The sequence below is a fragment of the Neofelis nebulosa genome, chromosome 4 (assembly GCF_028018385.1).
Source record: "Neofelis nebulosa isolate mNeoNeb1 chromosome 4, mNeoNeb1.pri, whole genome shotgun sequence".
In the NCBI taxonomy this organism is placed as follows: Eukaryota; Metazoa; Chordata; class Mammalia; order Carnivora; family Felidae; genus Neofelis; species Neofelis nebulosa.
The window spans coordinates 87,948,478-87,965,415 of NC_080785.1; the positions used below are offsets into that span (position 1 = coordinate 87,948,478).

The following is a 16,938-nucleotide window of genomic DNA, read 5'->3' on the forward strand; positions in this document are numbered from 1 at the left end:
ACTCTCCCTCAAAATGGGTAAATGAAGTTAAAAAATCAGATCACACACACACACACTATATATATAATATGTATATATAAAAAGCAAAGTGGTGAGACTAAGAAAACACCAGATTTATTTGTAGGGGTGGGAATGAGAAGGTGTCCTGCCCAAGATAGAAGAATGAGAGCACTTAGTCACAGCGGGAATCCTAAACAAGTCAACAATTCAGCTTTGTAAAAGCCAGTTCATAAAATCCTAAACAATTCTTTGTAAAAAGGGAACCTCTTGAACTGGCAGAGGACCTGTTTATGTTAAGGTTGTTAACCCTTTCCAGGGTCTCAGTATCTCCCTCAAAATAGAACTATCTTCTTCACAAGCTCCCCGATGCTACCTAAATACTGCTAATGAAACCTTATCTCCCTGCAGCTGGGTCAGTAGGCCCAGGATACTGCAGGCTTCGAGCCCCGCGATGAACTAGAACCTTCTCAGGTGATCCCGCTAAAATACCTCTCTCTCTTGTCAAGTGGTTTCCAACTTTGCTGCAGAGGAAGCACCTGAGGATTTAAAAAGAAAAGAAAAATAAGCCTAGAGCCTCCTCTAACGCGCAGCATAGTTTAAAAACCATCGGTTCAGCGACATCTCCATGGCCCTTAAATCCCTCCACTCATCTGCCCTCCGCCCAAAGGGCGCACGTAGAGGGTTCGCGCCGGGTGGGCTTGGTCGCCGTGCCCCAGTCCCCTTTCCTCCTAGTCCGCGGTGCCGAGCTCGAGGCTCCGGGCTCGGCGCAGGCCTGCAGGAGGCGGCGCCCCGGGCTCCCCGGGCCGGGCCGCAGCAGAACCGAAAGCGGCTGGCGCGGGGAGGCGGGGGAGAGGAAGGAGGGGCGGGCGCCGCTGGGGAGAAGGGCGAGGTGGCGCGCGGAGCGGAGGGCCGGGAATGCCCGCGGCGCGGGGCCCGAGCCGCCCGCTGGCCGCGTCCGGGCAATGGCTCTCCGTCTGGTCTCCGATTTCGACCTCCGGAAGGACGTGCTACCGTGGCTGCGGGCGCAGCGGGTGGCGTCAGCGGCCGCCGGGGCCCGAGGCGGCGGCCCAGGTGCTGGAGGCGCGCGTCCGGGCCAGGGGCGGGGGGCAGGTGCGGGCCGGCGAGGGGTGGAGTCTGAGTGGTTCCTGCCGAGGGGGTTCCCAGGACCAGAGGGGGTAGGGGGCGTTGACCAGAGGGGGAGCTGCCTGTAGCCCCCGCCAACCTGAGAAGGTTGGTGCGGAAGGGGTGAGCTTCCCTCTTTGGAGTCTGGGCTTTGCCACCCTCACCCCCGGGCACTGGTGCAGGTCGGAGGGGCAAGCCCTGGGCAAGGTCGCGGCTGTACAGCACTGCTTATTCTAGCGAGTCCTCCAGCTTCTGGTTCACTTGTTGCCTAGTCACTCACCTTTAATAGAAAGGCCGAGGACACTAGTGATACCTCAGCATCACCTCATCAGGGCAGGGCGTGGAGGAGCACGATCCTCCTGTCCAAGTCTGCAGGGAGTGGGACAGGGTCTTCTGCGTGCTTCATTGGCATCTCACCTGCCTGGGAAGGTTCATCACCCTTGTAGGGGCTCTGCCAAGACTGGGGGCTCCTGGAAGTTCTTGCGTTATGAGAAAAGATGAATCAAGGCCACCAAGAAGGCCACCATAGAAATACTTAACAGTTGCACAGTTTTTCCTCACATTGGTGAGGTGTGTTTCTGAGCGAAGTGGACGTGCGTCTTCAGATGTGAAGCGCGAGAGGGCAGGGGCCTGCCTGCAGGATGTGAGCAGTGAACTCGAGCCTCCGGTTTTCCAAAGAAGCTCCAAGCCCATCGCCACCAGCCCAGAACACTAGCCTGTGCGGGCTAGCAAGAGGAGTGTGAGACAGTGACAGTCAGGTTTGCTGTTCTACTTCCTCAGGGTGAATGAGAACACTTCCTTCACAGTTGAGGCTTTGGTTTTCATCTGTCGCAAAAATCTTTTGTTTTGGTTTTAATGAGGGAGAGAAAAGTGACTTTTGAGCCTTTCCAGCATTAATCAGTCAAAACTTTAAAAAAAAGGGGGAACTCTGATTTCTCAGATTTTTTTTTTTCTTTTTAAGAAGCTTGCTGCAAATAATGATCCATTCTCAAGGCTTCACTTCAGCTTCAAAAGCTATGCTACCCTGGATCCCATCTTGTTCACTGGAGCTTTTCAGTGTGTTTGCCCCTGCCCTTGTTTTTCCTTACACGCTATAGACTGCTGGAGGGTGTTGTTTTGGAAGGGTCATCTCGTATCTACAATTTCTTTCTCCTTAACTCTGGTGAAAGTTTTCTCTCCCTGCCTTCTGTCTTCACACCATCCTATGTCTTTAACAGAATTATTTGTAGGGTAGCTTGTCTTGGCCTGTTGGTTGTTAGTTCGAAATAAGGAGTCATCTTCCTGTAGCTTAACGCTTGAGTTTGTTGTAGTGTCATTATTAGTAACGTGTAGCTTTTTTTGGAAAAAAAAAAATTCGTCTCCTAAAGAGTTTTGGAAGCTTTAACTTTTTAAAATACAATAGGCAGCCCCAAGTCTGCTTTCCACCACAAAGTAGTTTTTTCTCTGAGCCTTCACCTCCTATAGCTAAATGGCAGGTGTCTGCAAATGAGAAGTTACGCGAAGTGTGAAATGCCAGTCTTGTGTTTCAGTAATGTGTGTTGTGATTGAAAAGCTCTATGTGAGCCAGGTCAGCTTTAGCTTCCTGTGCCTTTCACTCATCTGTGAAGAAATATAAACTTGTGTATTGACATTCCACTGAACAGATGCACTTGGGTTCTCAGAAGGTAAACCTACTAGAAATACCAGCTTTTTCTGATATTGGTAGTATTTCCCTCTTGCAGAGCACCTTGGCAAGGTTAGTAGCTCTGTTATGCTAACAGAATTGTTACTCCTTTCTTTTTTTAAAAAATGTTTATTTATTTTTGAAGGAGACAGAGATGGAGTGTGTACAGGGGAGGGGCAGAGAGAGAGGGAGACACAGAATCCCAAGCAGGCTCCAGGTTCCGAGCTGTCAGCACAGAGCCCGATGCGGGGCTCGAACCCACAATCCGTGAGATCATGACCTGAGCTAAAGTCAGACGCTTAACTGACTGAGCCACTCAGGCACCCCCAGAATTGTTACTCCTAAGGATCACCAGTGGGTGGTAGCTCAAAAAAAAAAAAAAAAACACACACAGTTAATTCCTCTTCCATAATTTGTAGTACTGGCAAGGGAATCTGGGATTCTGATTTATTTCTAGCATGGTTATTACTCCACACATTTGACAAATTATTTTCCTTTCAAAGTCTCGGCTTTTCAAATGTAAATTATAAGTAATTATACCATTGTAATGTCTCTTCTCTACACACTTGCTTCCTAGATTTGAAGCCTTAATATTTTTACATCAACAAATACAATTAAAGATTTCTTAGTGGTGCTAAGTAATACTCTCTAAGTATGACATATTCCTGGCAAAATAGCCAGGGAGCTGGACTAAGTTAGCCATGGAAATTAAGTGCCTGTGTGATAGTATTTTAGTCAACCAGGGGTTACAGAGTAGGGAGATCAGATTTGGTTACTACGTACGCTCCTGGTTCTGGGTTGAATTTGGGAAAACGGTCTTTCCTGAAATAAACAGAAAAATGTTTCTTTTAAAAATTAAAACAATTATACAAAATATTTAACACATATAAGCTAAACATAACAAAAACCATGTACCCACCTTAAAATAGGATAATATCAAGACTTTGGAAGGCTCTTGTGTCTCTCTATCTGATCCTATTTCTCTATCCTTCACCTCTTGGAGGTAATAACTACTTAAACTTTTATCTTATTTGTAGTTTTAAACTATATAGATAGGTATAGACCTCCCTATGCAAAATATTTCATTTTGCTTGTTTGTGAACTTTAAATGAAAGAATATTATATGTATTTTTTGCTTTTTTTTTTCTTATATTCACATTGCTATAGGTCATTATTTTTCACTGCTGTATAGTATTCCATTGTGGGAATACACAATGCTATGGTGGACATGGAGGTGCCCTGCTTAGATCTTCCTTTCAAGGAAGGGCTTGTCCCAGGTGCTGAGGGTAGTTAGCAGATAATCCTCTGTCAGCGCCTTCAGGGATTGCCTCCACAGAAGGTTTCCTTTCTCACCCAAAGTCAGGACGTGTTGGGTGTGGCCCACTTTTAGTTAGGGACTAAAGTGGGATATAAAGGCCTGACCATTTTGACTCAACACAGGACAACTTTGACAATCCATTTCAGTTTGAGAGCTTCTCCAATAGGGGATTCTGAGATTACCTGAGGCTATGGTAGCTTGTCTTCTCCCCACTTTGTGGACCTCCTTCCTTCTCCTTCCTCCTACGGGTGTTAATCCCACATCCCTGAACACTCACTGGTAAGTATCATGGATACTAATCCATCTCAGGGTGCTTCCTAGCTTTGCTTATGCTTTTTCTATTGGTGACATTTGGGAAGTTTCTGGGGTTTGCTATTGCAATCAATGCTTTTACTCACTTTCTTATGCATGTCTCCCGGTGCAGGCATGCACAGGTTTCTCCAAGGTGGATATCTAACTGGAGTTGCTGAGTCACAGGCTATGTACCTCTTCATTTTTCCTGGGTAGTGCCAAATTGTTTTCCAAAGTAGTTGTTCTTATTAACAACCCCATTTGCAGTGTAGAAATGTTTTTGGTACTCTTGGTATTTCCAGATTTGTAATTTTTTGTCAGATGGGTGAGTCTAAATGTTATGTCATTGTGGTCTGAAGTTGAGCATCTTTCTCTATTTATTGACGATTCAAGTTTCCCTTTTATGAGATGTCTGTTCATCCTGTCCATTTTTCTATCATTTTTTTTCATACTTTTAAGAGTTCTTTATTCTGGTTTCCAATCCTTGGTTCATCATCATATGTTGCAAATATTTTCTCTCATCCTGTTTTTTTCAGTTTGCTATGGGGTGCCGTTGATAATTGAGAGTTTTTAGTTTTAGTGTAGTCTAATTTATGAGTCTTTTCCTTTTTGGTTTGTGCCTTTTTGGATATAGTAAAGAAATCCTCTCCTATTTAGAAGTTACGAAAACGTTTTTAAATTTTCAGGGTTTTGCTCTTTGCATTTTGTTTTCTAATCCATCTGGAATTTATTTTTGTACATGATACGATGTAGGAATCTGACGAGGGGACACAAGAGCCTTCAGAAATCTTGATAATGTTCTATTTTTAAGCTGGGTGGTGGGTAAATGGTTTGGTTTTGTTATTTATAGCTTACATGTGTTAAAATGTTCTTTTGTAAATTGTCTTGGTTTTCTGTATTAATCGTTCTAGTGACACTAACCAAATAAACCTACCTCTTCTCATTGACAGCAAAGCCACCTCTGTGACATATCAAGTTTGCACATATGTATGGGTCTCCCTTCCTGGCTTCTTAATTTTGTTCCTTCTGTCAACTTAAGATGAAGACGTGTTAATAACTGTCTTTATGATAAGTCTTGATACCTGGTGGAGTAAGCCCCCTCACCTCGGCAGTCTTAAGGACCATCTGGGCTATTCAAAGTCCTTTGATATCTTATATATATATATATACTTTGGAATCCGCTTACCAGATTTCACCAAAACATCTGTTGGAATTCTGATTTGAGTTGCATTGAATCTGTACATCAGCTTTGGGAGAATTGGCATCTTTACAATATTAAATCTTCCAACTATGAACCAAGTATAATTTCCTATTTATTTAGATTCTCTTTATGATCTTAATAAGTCTTAAAATTTTCTTCATAGAAGTTCTGCACACTTTTTGCTAGATTTATTTCTAGGTTGTTATTTTATGTTGCTTCCATAAATGGCACACTTAAAAATCACATGTTCTACCTATTGGTATATTGCAATACAACAGATCTTAGGTTATTAATTTTTTATCCAATGTTTAATCCCCTCTTGCCATGTATCACTTTCAAGAAACTAAGAAAGTGTATATGGTATGCATATTTCTGAAGGTTTAAATGTCATCTATATTTAAGACCAGAAAGAATGTAGGCTTCTTTGCGTATATATTCTTGCCTTCTTTGATATTCTTAGATCTGATACACAGATTGATTCATCTTTCAAATACTGTAATCATTCATCTTTACCAGAGAAGTGATATATTTTACCAGATGACTGATTCAAGAGTAATGTCTTTTTGTTGCCTCCTATATACCCCCAGACAGATTTGGGGGCCAGAGGTCTGGCTTAGCCACATTGTTTTTTTTCATTGTTCCAGTATTCTCTTGGAAGGCAGCTGTGCTCACCACTATACCACCAGCGCTGCACGCCAGTATTGATACTGTCCTTTTCGCTTTTCCTTCCCCTACCTTCCTAGCCTCCTTTTCTAATTGTCATACTTTTCTTGTTGCTTCTTAACTAAAGCACCCCATCCTTTTTTTTTCTTTTTCATTTCATTCAGAATATGGGTATAAACCACATAATGATGTTTACTTTATAAGTTTAGGAATTATAATATCTTGGCACATTGAGACAAATACTTATATGTATTATTTACAGCATACACGTGTTGTAGGTATAATCCTATCTTAGCACCTCCTGATCTATATAGGAGCAATTCAAATTTTTGTGTAACACTGTGAGACCCCTCGTTGGAAGACAAATACTTTCATCTGATTTTTGTCTGAATGCAGCTGGGAACAAAATTTACACATTTGGCAAACATCTTCCTATAAAAGGAAATCACTTGTGTTTGGCAAAGAAGAGCTTGCAACGCACGAGAGTATCTGACAAACCAGCTTTGATTTCACGTGAACTGTGCCTTGCCAACACCTTTTAGTGTGGAGGTACTCTCCTTTTCTTCAGTAGGTTTACTTATGCAAGTATCTACATTTTTGCTTCATGAGCTCTGAGGACATTGAACTGTAAAATTAAACCACATTTCCTCATTTGAATTGCTAAATTTCCTCTTCTGGACTTTCCAGTGATGAACTACTGGGAGAACAGTCAGAATGAATAAGCAAAGAGGCTATTGACTACTTCTTTTTTAAAAGGGTGTGTCTAAACCATGAGCAACTAATCCGGGGAGGATGGGTTAATAGTGTGTGGTGAGACACTGGTGTCTGGATTTCCAACATTGCCAAATTTGTCTAATTCAGATGTTTTTGAGATGAGAACCATGAACTTATTAACTACAGGATTATTTTAAGACTGCAGTTATTACTACGTAACAGATCCACAAAGGCATTATTTTTATTATTTTTCAACTCTATCATGATTACATTATAAGTTGGTCCTAGTTAATGAATATTGTTTAATATATAATACAAATATGTGATTCGGTGATTCTCAACCCTGGCTGCACATTAGAATCAGATGGGGAGTTTAAACACACACACACCAGAGACTGGGCTCCTCACCAGCCCAATAAAGTCAGGATAGTTCGGGTAGGGCTTGGGCATCCATGTTCTTTTAAAAGCTCCCCTAATCAGGGGCACCTAGGTGGCTCAGTTGGTTAAGCGTCTGACTTCAGCCCAGATCATGATTTCGTGGTCCGTGGGTTCGGGCTCTACGTCAGACTCTGTGCTGACAGCTCAGATTCTTTGTCTTTCTCTCTCTCTCTGCCCTTCCCGTGCTCATGCTCTGTCTTTCTGTCACTCAGAAATAAATAAACATTTAAAAAATTATTTTTAATAAAAAAATAAAAGCTCCCCTAATCATTCTAACCCAAAGCCAGAGTTGAGAACCACCAATTTAATGGAACAAGCATATATCATTTGTTGTAATCTGTATGGGGATTTTTAAAAATTGTTTAGTGTTTTGGAAATAGATGTGCTTTTGTAAGTAAATTGAATTTTCTTAGCGAGATTTCTTGTAAAGGAGTTTCTTATCTTAGCTGAAACCTTTTAAGTGTACTTTGGAGAGGGTCTCTCCCAGCATCCTTATAATCTTGAAAGAAAAAAAGTACTTCTCAAAATATTGACACATTACATTCCAGAAGTTTTGAGTCATGTGCAGGATGAAAAAAAAAAAAAAAAAAAACTCCCTGAAATTCTCTTTAGATGTCTACAAAATCTACCTTAAAGGATTTTTTTGGTAATTATCCATTTGCCTACTGTAAGCATGATACAGGAAACTTAGTTTATTCTGTTTACCTTTTTTCTGAGTTTGAGATTAGTCTGTGCCACTTTTTTGATATATTGGCCAAGTATCTGAACCTCATTGAAATTCAAATGTTTCATTAGTACAGTGAGCCTGTAAAAGCTGACACAGTGTGGCTGAGCTAAAAATAACTCAGTAAATTGTAAAGTGCTATTTATCGGCAAGCTATTGAATCATACTATTCTCCTAAGAAGACTAGGTGATTATCCTTATTTTTAAATCAGTGGGAAGTGAGTCTGACAGCTCATTATACATTGAAAAATGGATGTGCCCACGTTAAAACAAAAACAGCACTTCGCCCCCTGCCTTTACCTTGCTCTTAGAAGATCCAGGCAGCTTCTTCCTGTGAGGGATGGGGAAGAGAGATGCCAGGATGATTCCCACATTTTCTACAAAACCTGCTCTTTGTCTTTTGAAATGTTTCCCACCTCCAGTTCCAGTACAGTGCTCCAGGTCACCAGTTATCCTGTTTTGTTTTGTTTTTCTTTTTAAATCAGGAATACAACCTGAAATTTGCTCTGAGTTGGAGAATATTTGTCATATGTCTTGTCTGAATATTGAAACTTGGCATGGTCAACATAATTTAACATCTAAAACACTATTCATGTGTGGGGAAAATGAGTCAAGTTGAAGCGATTTTGTGGAAATTAGGGAAATATGTATTTCTCTCCAGTTAATGATAATTATCAAAGCTGTATCTACTAATGTTTAAATCCCTTAATTGTAGGGGCACCTGGGTGGCTCAGTCGGTTAAGTGTCCTCCTTCGGCTCAGGTCATGATCTCACAGTTCATTTAGGCTCTGTACTGACAGCTCAGAGCCTGGAGCCTGCTTTGGATTTGCCTCTCTCTCTCTCTCTCTCTCTGCCCTCCCCTGCTCACACCCTGTCTCTCTCTCTCTCTCTCTCAAAAAAATAAATAAACATTAAAAAAAAATTTTTAATCCCTTAATTGTAGAATTGAGAGGAATATACTAAAATTTTGACCAAAATATGATGGTCAGTTAAGTTACAAGTTAAATGTTTTGTATAAAGGACCTTTCTATCTTTCATCAAAATATGGCTTTCATGCAGAAAGGTACACAGATCATAAGTGTACAGCTCAGTTAATATTCACAAAATGAAACAGACCCTTGTAACTAGCACTCAGAGCAGGAAAGAGAACATTAATAGAACCACAAAGGTCTCACATACTCCTTTCCAGCAATCACTCAACTAGCACCATACGTTCATTTTGCCTGTTTTCGAAACTTGTGTATAAATTAAATCATATAGTTTGAACCTTTCTTGGGAGGGGGCAGGATCTTGGCTTCTTTTGCTCAGTTATTTATGTTGTACATCATAGCAAGTTATTATGACTATTGTACAATAGGCCATTGTTTGGGTATCCTACAATTTATTCATTCTTTGCCTGATGGATATTTTGGGTTTCCAGCTTGGGCTATTATGAACCATAGTGCTATAGAAATTACATGTGTCATTTGCTGAAATAAGTGTATATTTCCATTGCGATATATGTACAAGTACAGTTGCTGAGCCATGTATGTTCGGCTTCAGTAGCTACTGCCAGTTTTCCAATATATATTCCTGTTAGCAGTGTATGACATTTCACTTGCTTCACATTTCTTGCCATCCCGTAATATGAAAACATAATTAGTTAAGGACTAGTATTGTAATCTTTAGGATAAGTAGTAATACTAAAAGATTGTATAACAAATTAATAAGTAGGAGAATTAAATAAGTTTTTTGATTAATCCAGAAGAAGGCAAGAAAAAACAATTGAGTCATATAGAAAATAAATAGTAATATCGTTGATACAAACCCAATATATCAGTGATTAAATGTAAATGGACCACATACTCTAAAGGATGTTGCTTGTAAGACATATCTTAGGTGTAAGGACACAGGAAGATTCATAATAAAAGGATAAAAAATGTTATGTAAGCACTAATCAGAAGACAGCTGACGTTGCTATACTGTAATCAAAGTAAACTTTAAAAGCAAAAAGAATGTATTCATGAAAAAGGGCATTTTATGATGAAAAAAGGGATTTACTAGTCCAGCTCCTGGTTAAAAAGCTATGTGTGATTTTTCAGGCACAACCGTATGCAATTGCAAAAGCTTAGGGATGCCTGGGTGGCTCTGTTGGTTAAGCATCCAATTCTGGATTTCAGCATCGGGCTGTGTGCTGATAGCGCAGAGCCTGCTTGGAATTCTCTCTCTCTCTCTTTTTCTCTCTCTCCCTCTCTCCCTCTCTCCCTCTCTCCCTCTCTCTCCCTCTCTCTCTCTGTGTTTCTCACCCTGCCCCCCCCAAATAAATAAAGAAGTTTTACCTGGTAGCCCTCATGGGGGGAAAGCTGCCCCCGCCCCCCAACCAGACTTGGTGCATAGCCAGTGCACTGCAGTTCTCCAAGGGAGTTGCAATCGACTCAGGCCCCCTCTGGGTGGCCATCATCTTATCCATAGCTGCGTTCTCAGCTGGGGTGCCTTCATTCAGAGGCCTCTTTATCAGGAGCTATCAACACAGACCTTCTTTAGGTACCTGTGCTGAAACCACCCCAGGAAAAGGAGGGGAACCTTGAAGATACTCTTTCTCCACACTGACTCAGTACTTGTCCATGTTAGCTCTTCTCCCTCTCTCTGCCCTGAGAACCCTGGGGTTCACAACACTGCCGGAGCCTTTTGTTGAGGGCTCCTTCAGCAGTGAGAGATTCCCCACCTCTCTACTGATCTACCTGACCCTCCACCACATATCATTCCATGGGAGAAAATAAACTGAGAAGTTGATGCTTTCTCTGGTATAGACTCTTCCTTATACTATCATAGCCAGCGAGAAAAGACTTGACTATTACTTGCTTTTTATCTTGTTGCTTTCATCTGATAACTCTGCTGAGTTCCTAAATGTTAATCCACCAGGAAGCTATAACAGCACTAAATTTTTATACCTCTAATAACATAGTTTCAAAATACATAAAGCACAAACTAATAGCTACTTAAAATGTATTGAAGTATAACATACAGAAAAGTATTTAGATTAAGAGTGTACAGCTCAGTGAGTTATTGCTAAGCAAGTATATCAGTATACCCAACACATATTGCATTACCAGCACCTCAGAAGGCTCCCTTGAGATACCTCCCAATCACTAGATCTTTCCTCTTCCCTAAAGGTCACTAAGTAGATTAGTTTTGCCTATTTTTAAACTCTATATAACAGAATCATCAGTATGTACTCTTTTGTATTTGGCTTTTCACTAATATTTGTTAGATATGTTTTTAAACATTCCCTGTTAAATATTAACTTGCTGCTATTATCATTTTAGGTGTTTTAGAAAATAATTATGAGAGCTTACGTATACTAAATGTTGAAAGAAATGGAAATGTTATTTATACCTATAAGGTATGTATGCTTTTTTATTGTGGTATGATATGCATGACATAGAATTTACTATTTTAACCATTTATGTTTTTTCACAGAATTTTATGCTATATCTTACTGAGGGGTAAGAATAAGTGCTGGCATTTAACTTTTAACATGACTTTTATTTTATGAGATTCAACAAACTAATTGAAATTGAGTCTTAGGAAATATTTTTTTAAACAAAAATTACACACAATATCTGACCCAGCACTCAAATTTTTTGAATAAATTAAGTTCCATTCTTCAGAGGAACAAATGCTAAGTGAAAGACGTTTAAACCTAATTAATATGTAAAGTTTTGATCTTTGAAACATATTAAATATGATTACATAATCTGTTTAGGTATCATCTGTTTTGAGACATTATTTAACATGTTTTCAATGTTCATTGTTATCAGGAATGAAAATTTAACTTTACTGATTACTATAGTAGGGAAACACAAAAAGAATAATTTTAGTGGCCAGTTTGCTTTGCGTAGATGTATTACTGTTTTTTTGTTTGCTTGCTTTTTGTTTTGTTTTTTTTTTTTTGCTTAAAAGTTATTTTAAGTTGGGGCACCTGACTGACCCAGTCAGTGGAGCATGCAACTCTTGATCTCAGGGTTGTGAATTCGAGCCCCATGTTGGGTGTAGAGACTACTTAAAAATAAAATCTTTAAAAAAAATAGTTATTTTAAGTTGTGTCTATAAGTATGCTGCATTTAAGGAAACTGTATGATTCAAAAAGTTTTATTTATAGGAATATCATAGACTTGTTTTAGCCACTCCCAATCTCTATCATATATATTATATTAAATAAAAGGAAGTATAAAAAGATTCACTCCTTTACTATGCTCTGTCCTACTAGCCAGGGTCCCCCCAGTCTGGGTCCCCCAGACTCACCAAACTGTACACTCTTCATTCATTTCACTCTTTGAGCCCCTATTACTAGTTGAAACAGGTTTGGTCCCTTTCTGACATGCTACCTTTAGAGTGCTAACTGCTAATATTGATTGAATTATTGCAGGTTTAAGACTAACAACATCCTAACTTCCTGAACAATGGTATATAATAAATATCTGGTTAATTTTTTTTAAGGACAATAAGGGAAATGTCTTCTTTGGATTATATGACTCCCAGACCAGACAAAATGAGGTAAAAATTACTATAATTCATAGATAACTCATTAGTTACTTTATTGTTTTTAGAGATTTTTACTTCTTTCTGCCTCCTTTTTCTAGATACATATTCTCATTTCATTTTCTAAAAAATTTTTTTGCCTCCTCCCTTTTACCATCTCTTGGACCATTATCTTGAAAAATGAATGAATGAATGAATGAATGAATGAAGTGCAAGAACTCCTGGACCAAAACATTACCTGAGGTTTCTTAGTCCTTTGAGATTTAAGCAAAATTGGCTCAAATCAATTATCCAATATTCCATAGGAATGTAGGAAGTCCAATGCCTTCCTGAGATTTGTGTGTGTGCTCTCACAAGTTTAGGATCTCATATTGACCTCTGGCTCTGTGTTCTTCTCCTTAACCTTCACTTCTCTTACTTCTTAAACATCCAGGTATAGAACGCAGCCTCCTTTTCTTAATTTTTCCCCAAACCACCCACCTAGAGCAATGGTTGACGTGACAGGCTTACCTAACTCTCAGTGTAAATACAATGGGGTCCCTTTGTGCCTATGTAAAAGCAACTTACAAATATTAAGGGACCAGGAAGTCTAGAAATGTACCCTGGCACAGAAGGTTCTCTAAACATACTATTACCTGAAAAAAGCAAATTGCCAGAATAACACATTTCATTTATGTTTAAAAAAACTTTCAAGAAAGTATGAATACATATGCATAAACATATATTCATTTAAAAAGACCTGCAAGCCTAGCGAGTAAATAAAAACATGTTTCCTTTTGGAAGGTAGTTCGTACTGGGTGAGCATAGCAGGGAGCTTTGACTTTTTATTTGATGGTGTCTGTGTGTTTTAAACACTGAGACTATACTCGTGTTATTTTATAATTAAAAAGGTAAAACACTAAAAATTAAGTGTGTACAACCATAATTCTTCTTACTTATAACTTAGAATCCCTCAGAGCAAGAGTCAAAAGAGACCAAAATGTCTGAAATGAATTGAGAGCCTTCTTATTCACTCAAAGTCCACTTTTTCTAATCAAGCGTTTAGTGACTTCTCAACATTTTTCAACTTCTGGCCATAGGATTTTAGTGTATTCTTGGTACTTTTTGTATCTATAGGTACTAATTACTTTCCTAGTACTCCTGCCATGTGTTGTTTCTCTTAGCCTGTTCTCTCCTGAGGTCTAAGACTCTTGATCTTTTCTTACCTTCTCAGTGTATTGTAAGAGAGTTTGCCTAATATAACTACAATTGTCTTTATTTCCTAAATCTGCATGTCATATCCTCCTCCTGTATGACCATTTTCATTTTCTTTAATATTTAATAAGGAAATGGAATCTTGCTTGTTCAAACAGCAAGAAAATTTTTGTAAAAAATAAAGATTAAATAAAAACAGAAGATTACTTTGCCAAGGCTCTGAATATGAGAGTCTTAGAGGAGATGCTCTTGTGATTCTGTCTTAGCCATAGTTAATGATATCATAGTTAGGCAATTTGGTTAAAACTTTACTTGTCTCAATAATTATAAGAGCTGACATCTGAATGCTTATTATGGGTGGCAGACATTATAATAAGTGCTTTGAATGGATCATCTCACTTGATCCTTCTAAGGATTTCATGAAATAGGTATTATGATTTTTATTTTACTGATAGAGATTATCTAAAGTCACACAGCTAGTAAGTGGCCCAGTCAGAATTTGATCCTGTGTTTAACCTGGCTCCAAGGTTTAAACTCTTAACCACTTGGTCATGTTGCCTCATGGTTAAGCTTCAGTGCCAACTCTGGTCTATGATTGCAGACTTTTTCTTAAAAAATAATCTGAGGGGCACCTGGGTGGCTCAGTCAGTTAAGCGTCCGACTTTGTCTCAGGTCATGATCTCGCGGTCTGTGAGTTTGAGCCCTGCATCAGGCTCTGTGCTGACAGCTCAGAGCCTAGAGCCTGCCTGGGATTCTGTGTCTCTCTCCCTCCCTACCTTTCCCCGTCTCTCACTCTGTCCCTCTCTGTCTCTCAAAAATAGATAAAAAGTTAAAAAAAAATAATCTGAAGCTTCTCAGTATGGATAAACTGGTTCATTGATGGTTCTTTAATAAAAGGTCTTGCCACCATGACACCTGTTTCAGAGCTAAATGGGAATTTGAATTCTATAATTGTTATTTAACACAAAACTCCAAATTAAAAAATAATTTTGTTTTAACAGCATCTCTATACATTTGAAAAAGACTTGCACGTTGTCAGCTGTTCTGTCAATAGTGATAGAACTTTGCTGGGTAAGTTGGACTCTTTTATTGCTACATGTCAAGAACTAAACTACATTTGTTGAGTTTCAAAGTATTGGACTTTTGGTATATTTGACTATTCTATAACAATGATTTTCTGGGAGGAGATGCTCCTGGGAGATTAATTTTGAAATAAAAAATCTGTGGAATCCGCCTACAAAAAAAAGAAAAAAAAAGACTTCATTCTGCATTACCTTTATCATCCACTGACAGATTTTTTGAGCCTTCACTTATTTCAGGTCTAAAATGGTAAACTTTAACCAGCCACTGCATGGATCACTTGCTAATGGATTATTTTTTTCTTTTTCCATTAGCTGCGAGTTTAATTCATTCTACTAAAGAAGGAAGAAAGAATGAGCTTCAACCAGGTATGACATAGTTTTTAGTGTCTATTGAAAGATGAAGATTTATTAACTAAGTCAAATTTCAAACATCTTTACAAATAGCTTTATCTCAGAATGAAAAGGCAAAGGTCATGAAAATGTTTTTTTTTACTTTTTTCAAGAGAACAAGAAAGTACAGAAAATAATGTAACAGTGAATAGTAGAAGTATTAAAAAGGCATTTAGTACCTGCAGACTAAATAAACACTGAGGACACACTAGAATCCTATGGTTCAGAAGCTGGTGTAAATGGCTGGGCTTTTAAAGGGTTGATATTCCTTCAAGAATGCATTTTTGTTCTTAACATCTGGTGAACTATTGAGCAGCACATAATACACTATGAGTAGTCCACCAATTCTAAATAAAAATTCCCATTTGCCAAGGTCACTTTGTAGTTTATTATCTATGTGATACTCCCCCCTTCTATTTAACATCATGTGTCATCCATCTGTCCAGAACTCAACAAAGAAGTGCCTGCAGTGGGTCAGGCACTGTGTTTGATGCTGGGAATGCAATGTTATGCAAGAGAGGTGTGGCAATTGCCATGGTGAGCTATAGAGACTAATGGTGGGTGGAGTGCCCCCTGGGGCATGGGTCTCATCTTCAAAGGACGGCAGTAATCCCTGTGGGAGCAGCTTTTCAATTTATCAAGAGAAGTATGGACCTTTATGTAAAATTTTAATTTAATCAAAAAAATTTTAACGTTTATTCATGTTTGAGAGACAGAGCATGAGCAGGGGAGGGGCAGAGAGAGAGGGAGACACAGAACCTGAAGCAGGCTTCAGGCTCTGAGCTGTTAGCACAGAGCCAGATGCAGGGCTCCAATTCATGAACCGCAAGATCATGACCTGAGCCAAAGTTGAACATTTAACTGACTGAGCCACCCAGGTGCCCCTAAAATTTTATTTTAAATTTTGGCTCAAATATTTTTTAAAAATTCTGCTCAGGCAGTGATAACCACCTGTGGCTGATGTAGCCCATGGACTACCACCATTTTTCAGTCTCTGGTCAAGTTCTCATATCAGTCCCTTACTATTCCCATCCTGCAGCGCTTCCCATCTGTTGTGTTTATTCAGGGCTTAAGCTCCTTTTGTTAGCATAGTTCCCACTCAGATGTGTTCTTCTGTGGTTGTATGTGATGGAAAAACTTCTTGCACCTTCCTTCCCCGTGGGGCTTATGAGGCAGTCCTGGGTTCCCACAGAGTCAGCTTAGAGGGTCAAGGGAAGCAGAGTCAAGTCTGGATGGGATCTTCTCAGGGACCTTGGCAGAGAGATTATGGGAGATGCTGCTGGGCAGGAGGTTCACCTGGAAACCTCATCATCTATCTGATGATCTATACCATCCTTGCCTTCCCTCCTGCCGTGTTACACAGAGAACCACAACAGCCACCTTCCCTCTTGAGTGCCATGTCCCCCTCTTAACATCCTCTGCTCCTCTTAGAATGAAGTGCAATGCTCACTTCAGAACTGATGGAACTGGACTAGTTTAAGTGAAATAGGATCTAAGACATTGGTGTCCTGACCCTAAAACAAGGGCATATGACCTCAATCTCCTTTACTTAAGAAGAGAAAGGCCTCGTCTCTTGTGCTTCTCCCAATCACAAGCCTGGGCATCTCTCCACATCCT

General features: G+C 39.5%; 1 protein-coding gene across 18 annotated transcripts in view; it reads left to right on the top strand.

The window, feature by feature from the left end:
* Nucleotides 1-16,938, top strand: part of GSAP (gamma-secretase activating protein) — a 259,405-nt gene that overhangs the window by 115,477 nt on the left and 126,990 nt on the right. For 4 of the 18 annotated variants that reach the window (XM_058725304.1, XM_058725314.1, XM_058725305.1 and 1 more), the window contains exons 1-5: nt 839-1,071; nt 11,440-11,516; nt 12,614-12,670; nt 14,851-14,920; nt 15,244-15,297. In XM_058725304.1, the coding sequence (XP_058581287.1) occupies nt 963-1,071; nt 11,440-11,516; nt 12,614-12,670; nt 14,851-14,920; nt 15,244-15,297 (367 nt within the window). In that variant the 5' untranslated portion in view covers nt 839-962. Of the gene's footprint in view, nt 1-831; nt 1,072-11,439; nt 11,517-12,613; nt 12,671-14,850; nt 14,921-15,243; nt 15,298-16,938 lie in introns of those variants that run through there. The other 14 variants (XR_009260538.1, XM_058725315.1, XM_058725319.1 and 11 more) reach the window with 8 other exon arrangements.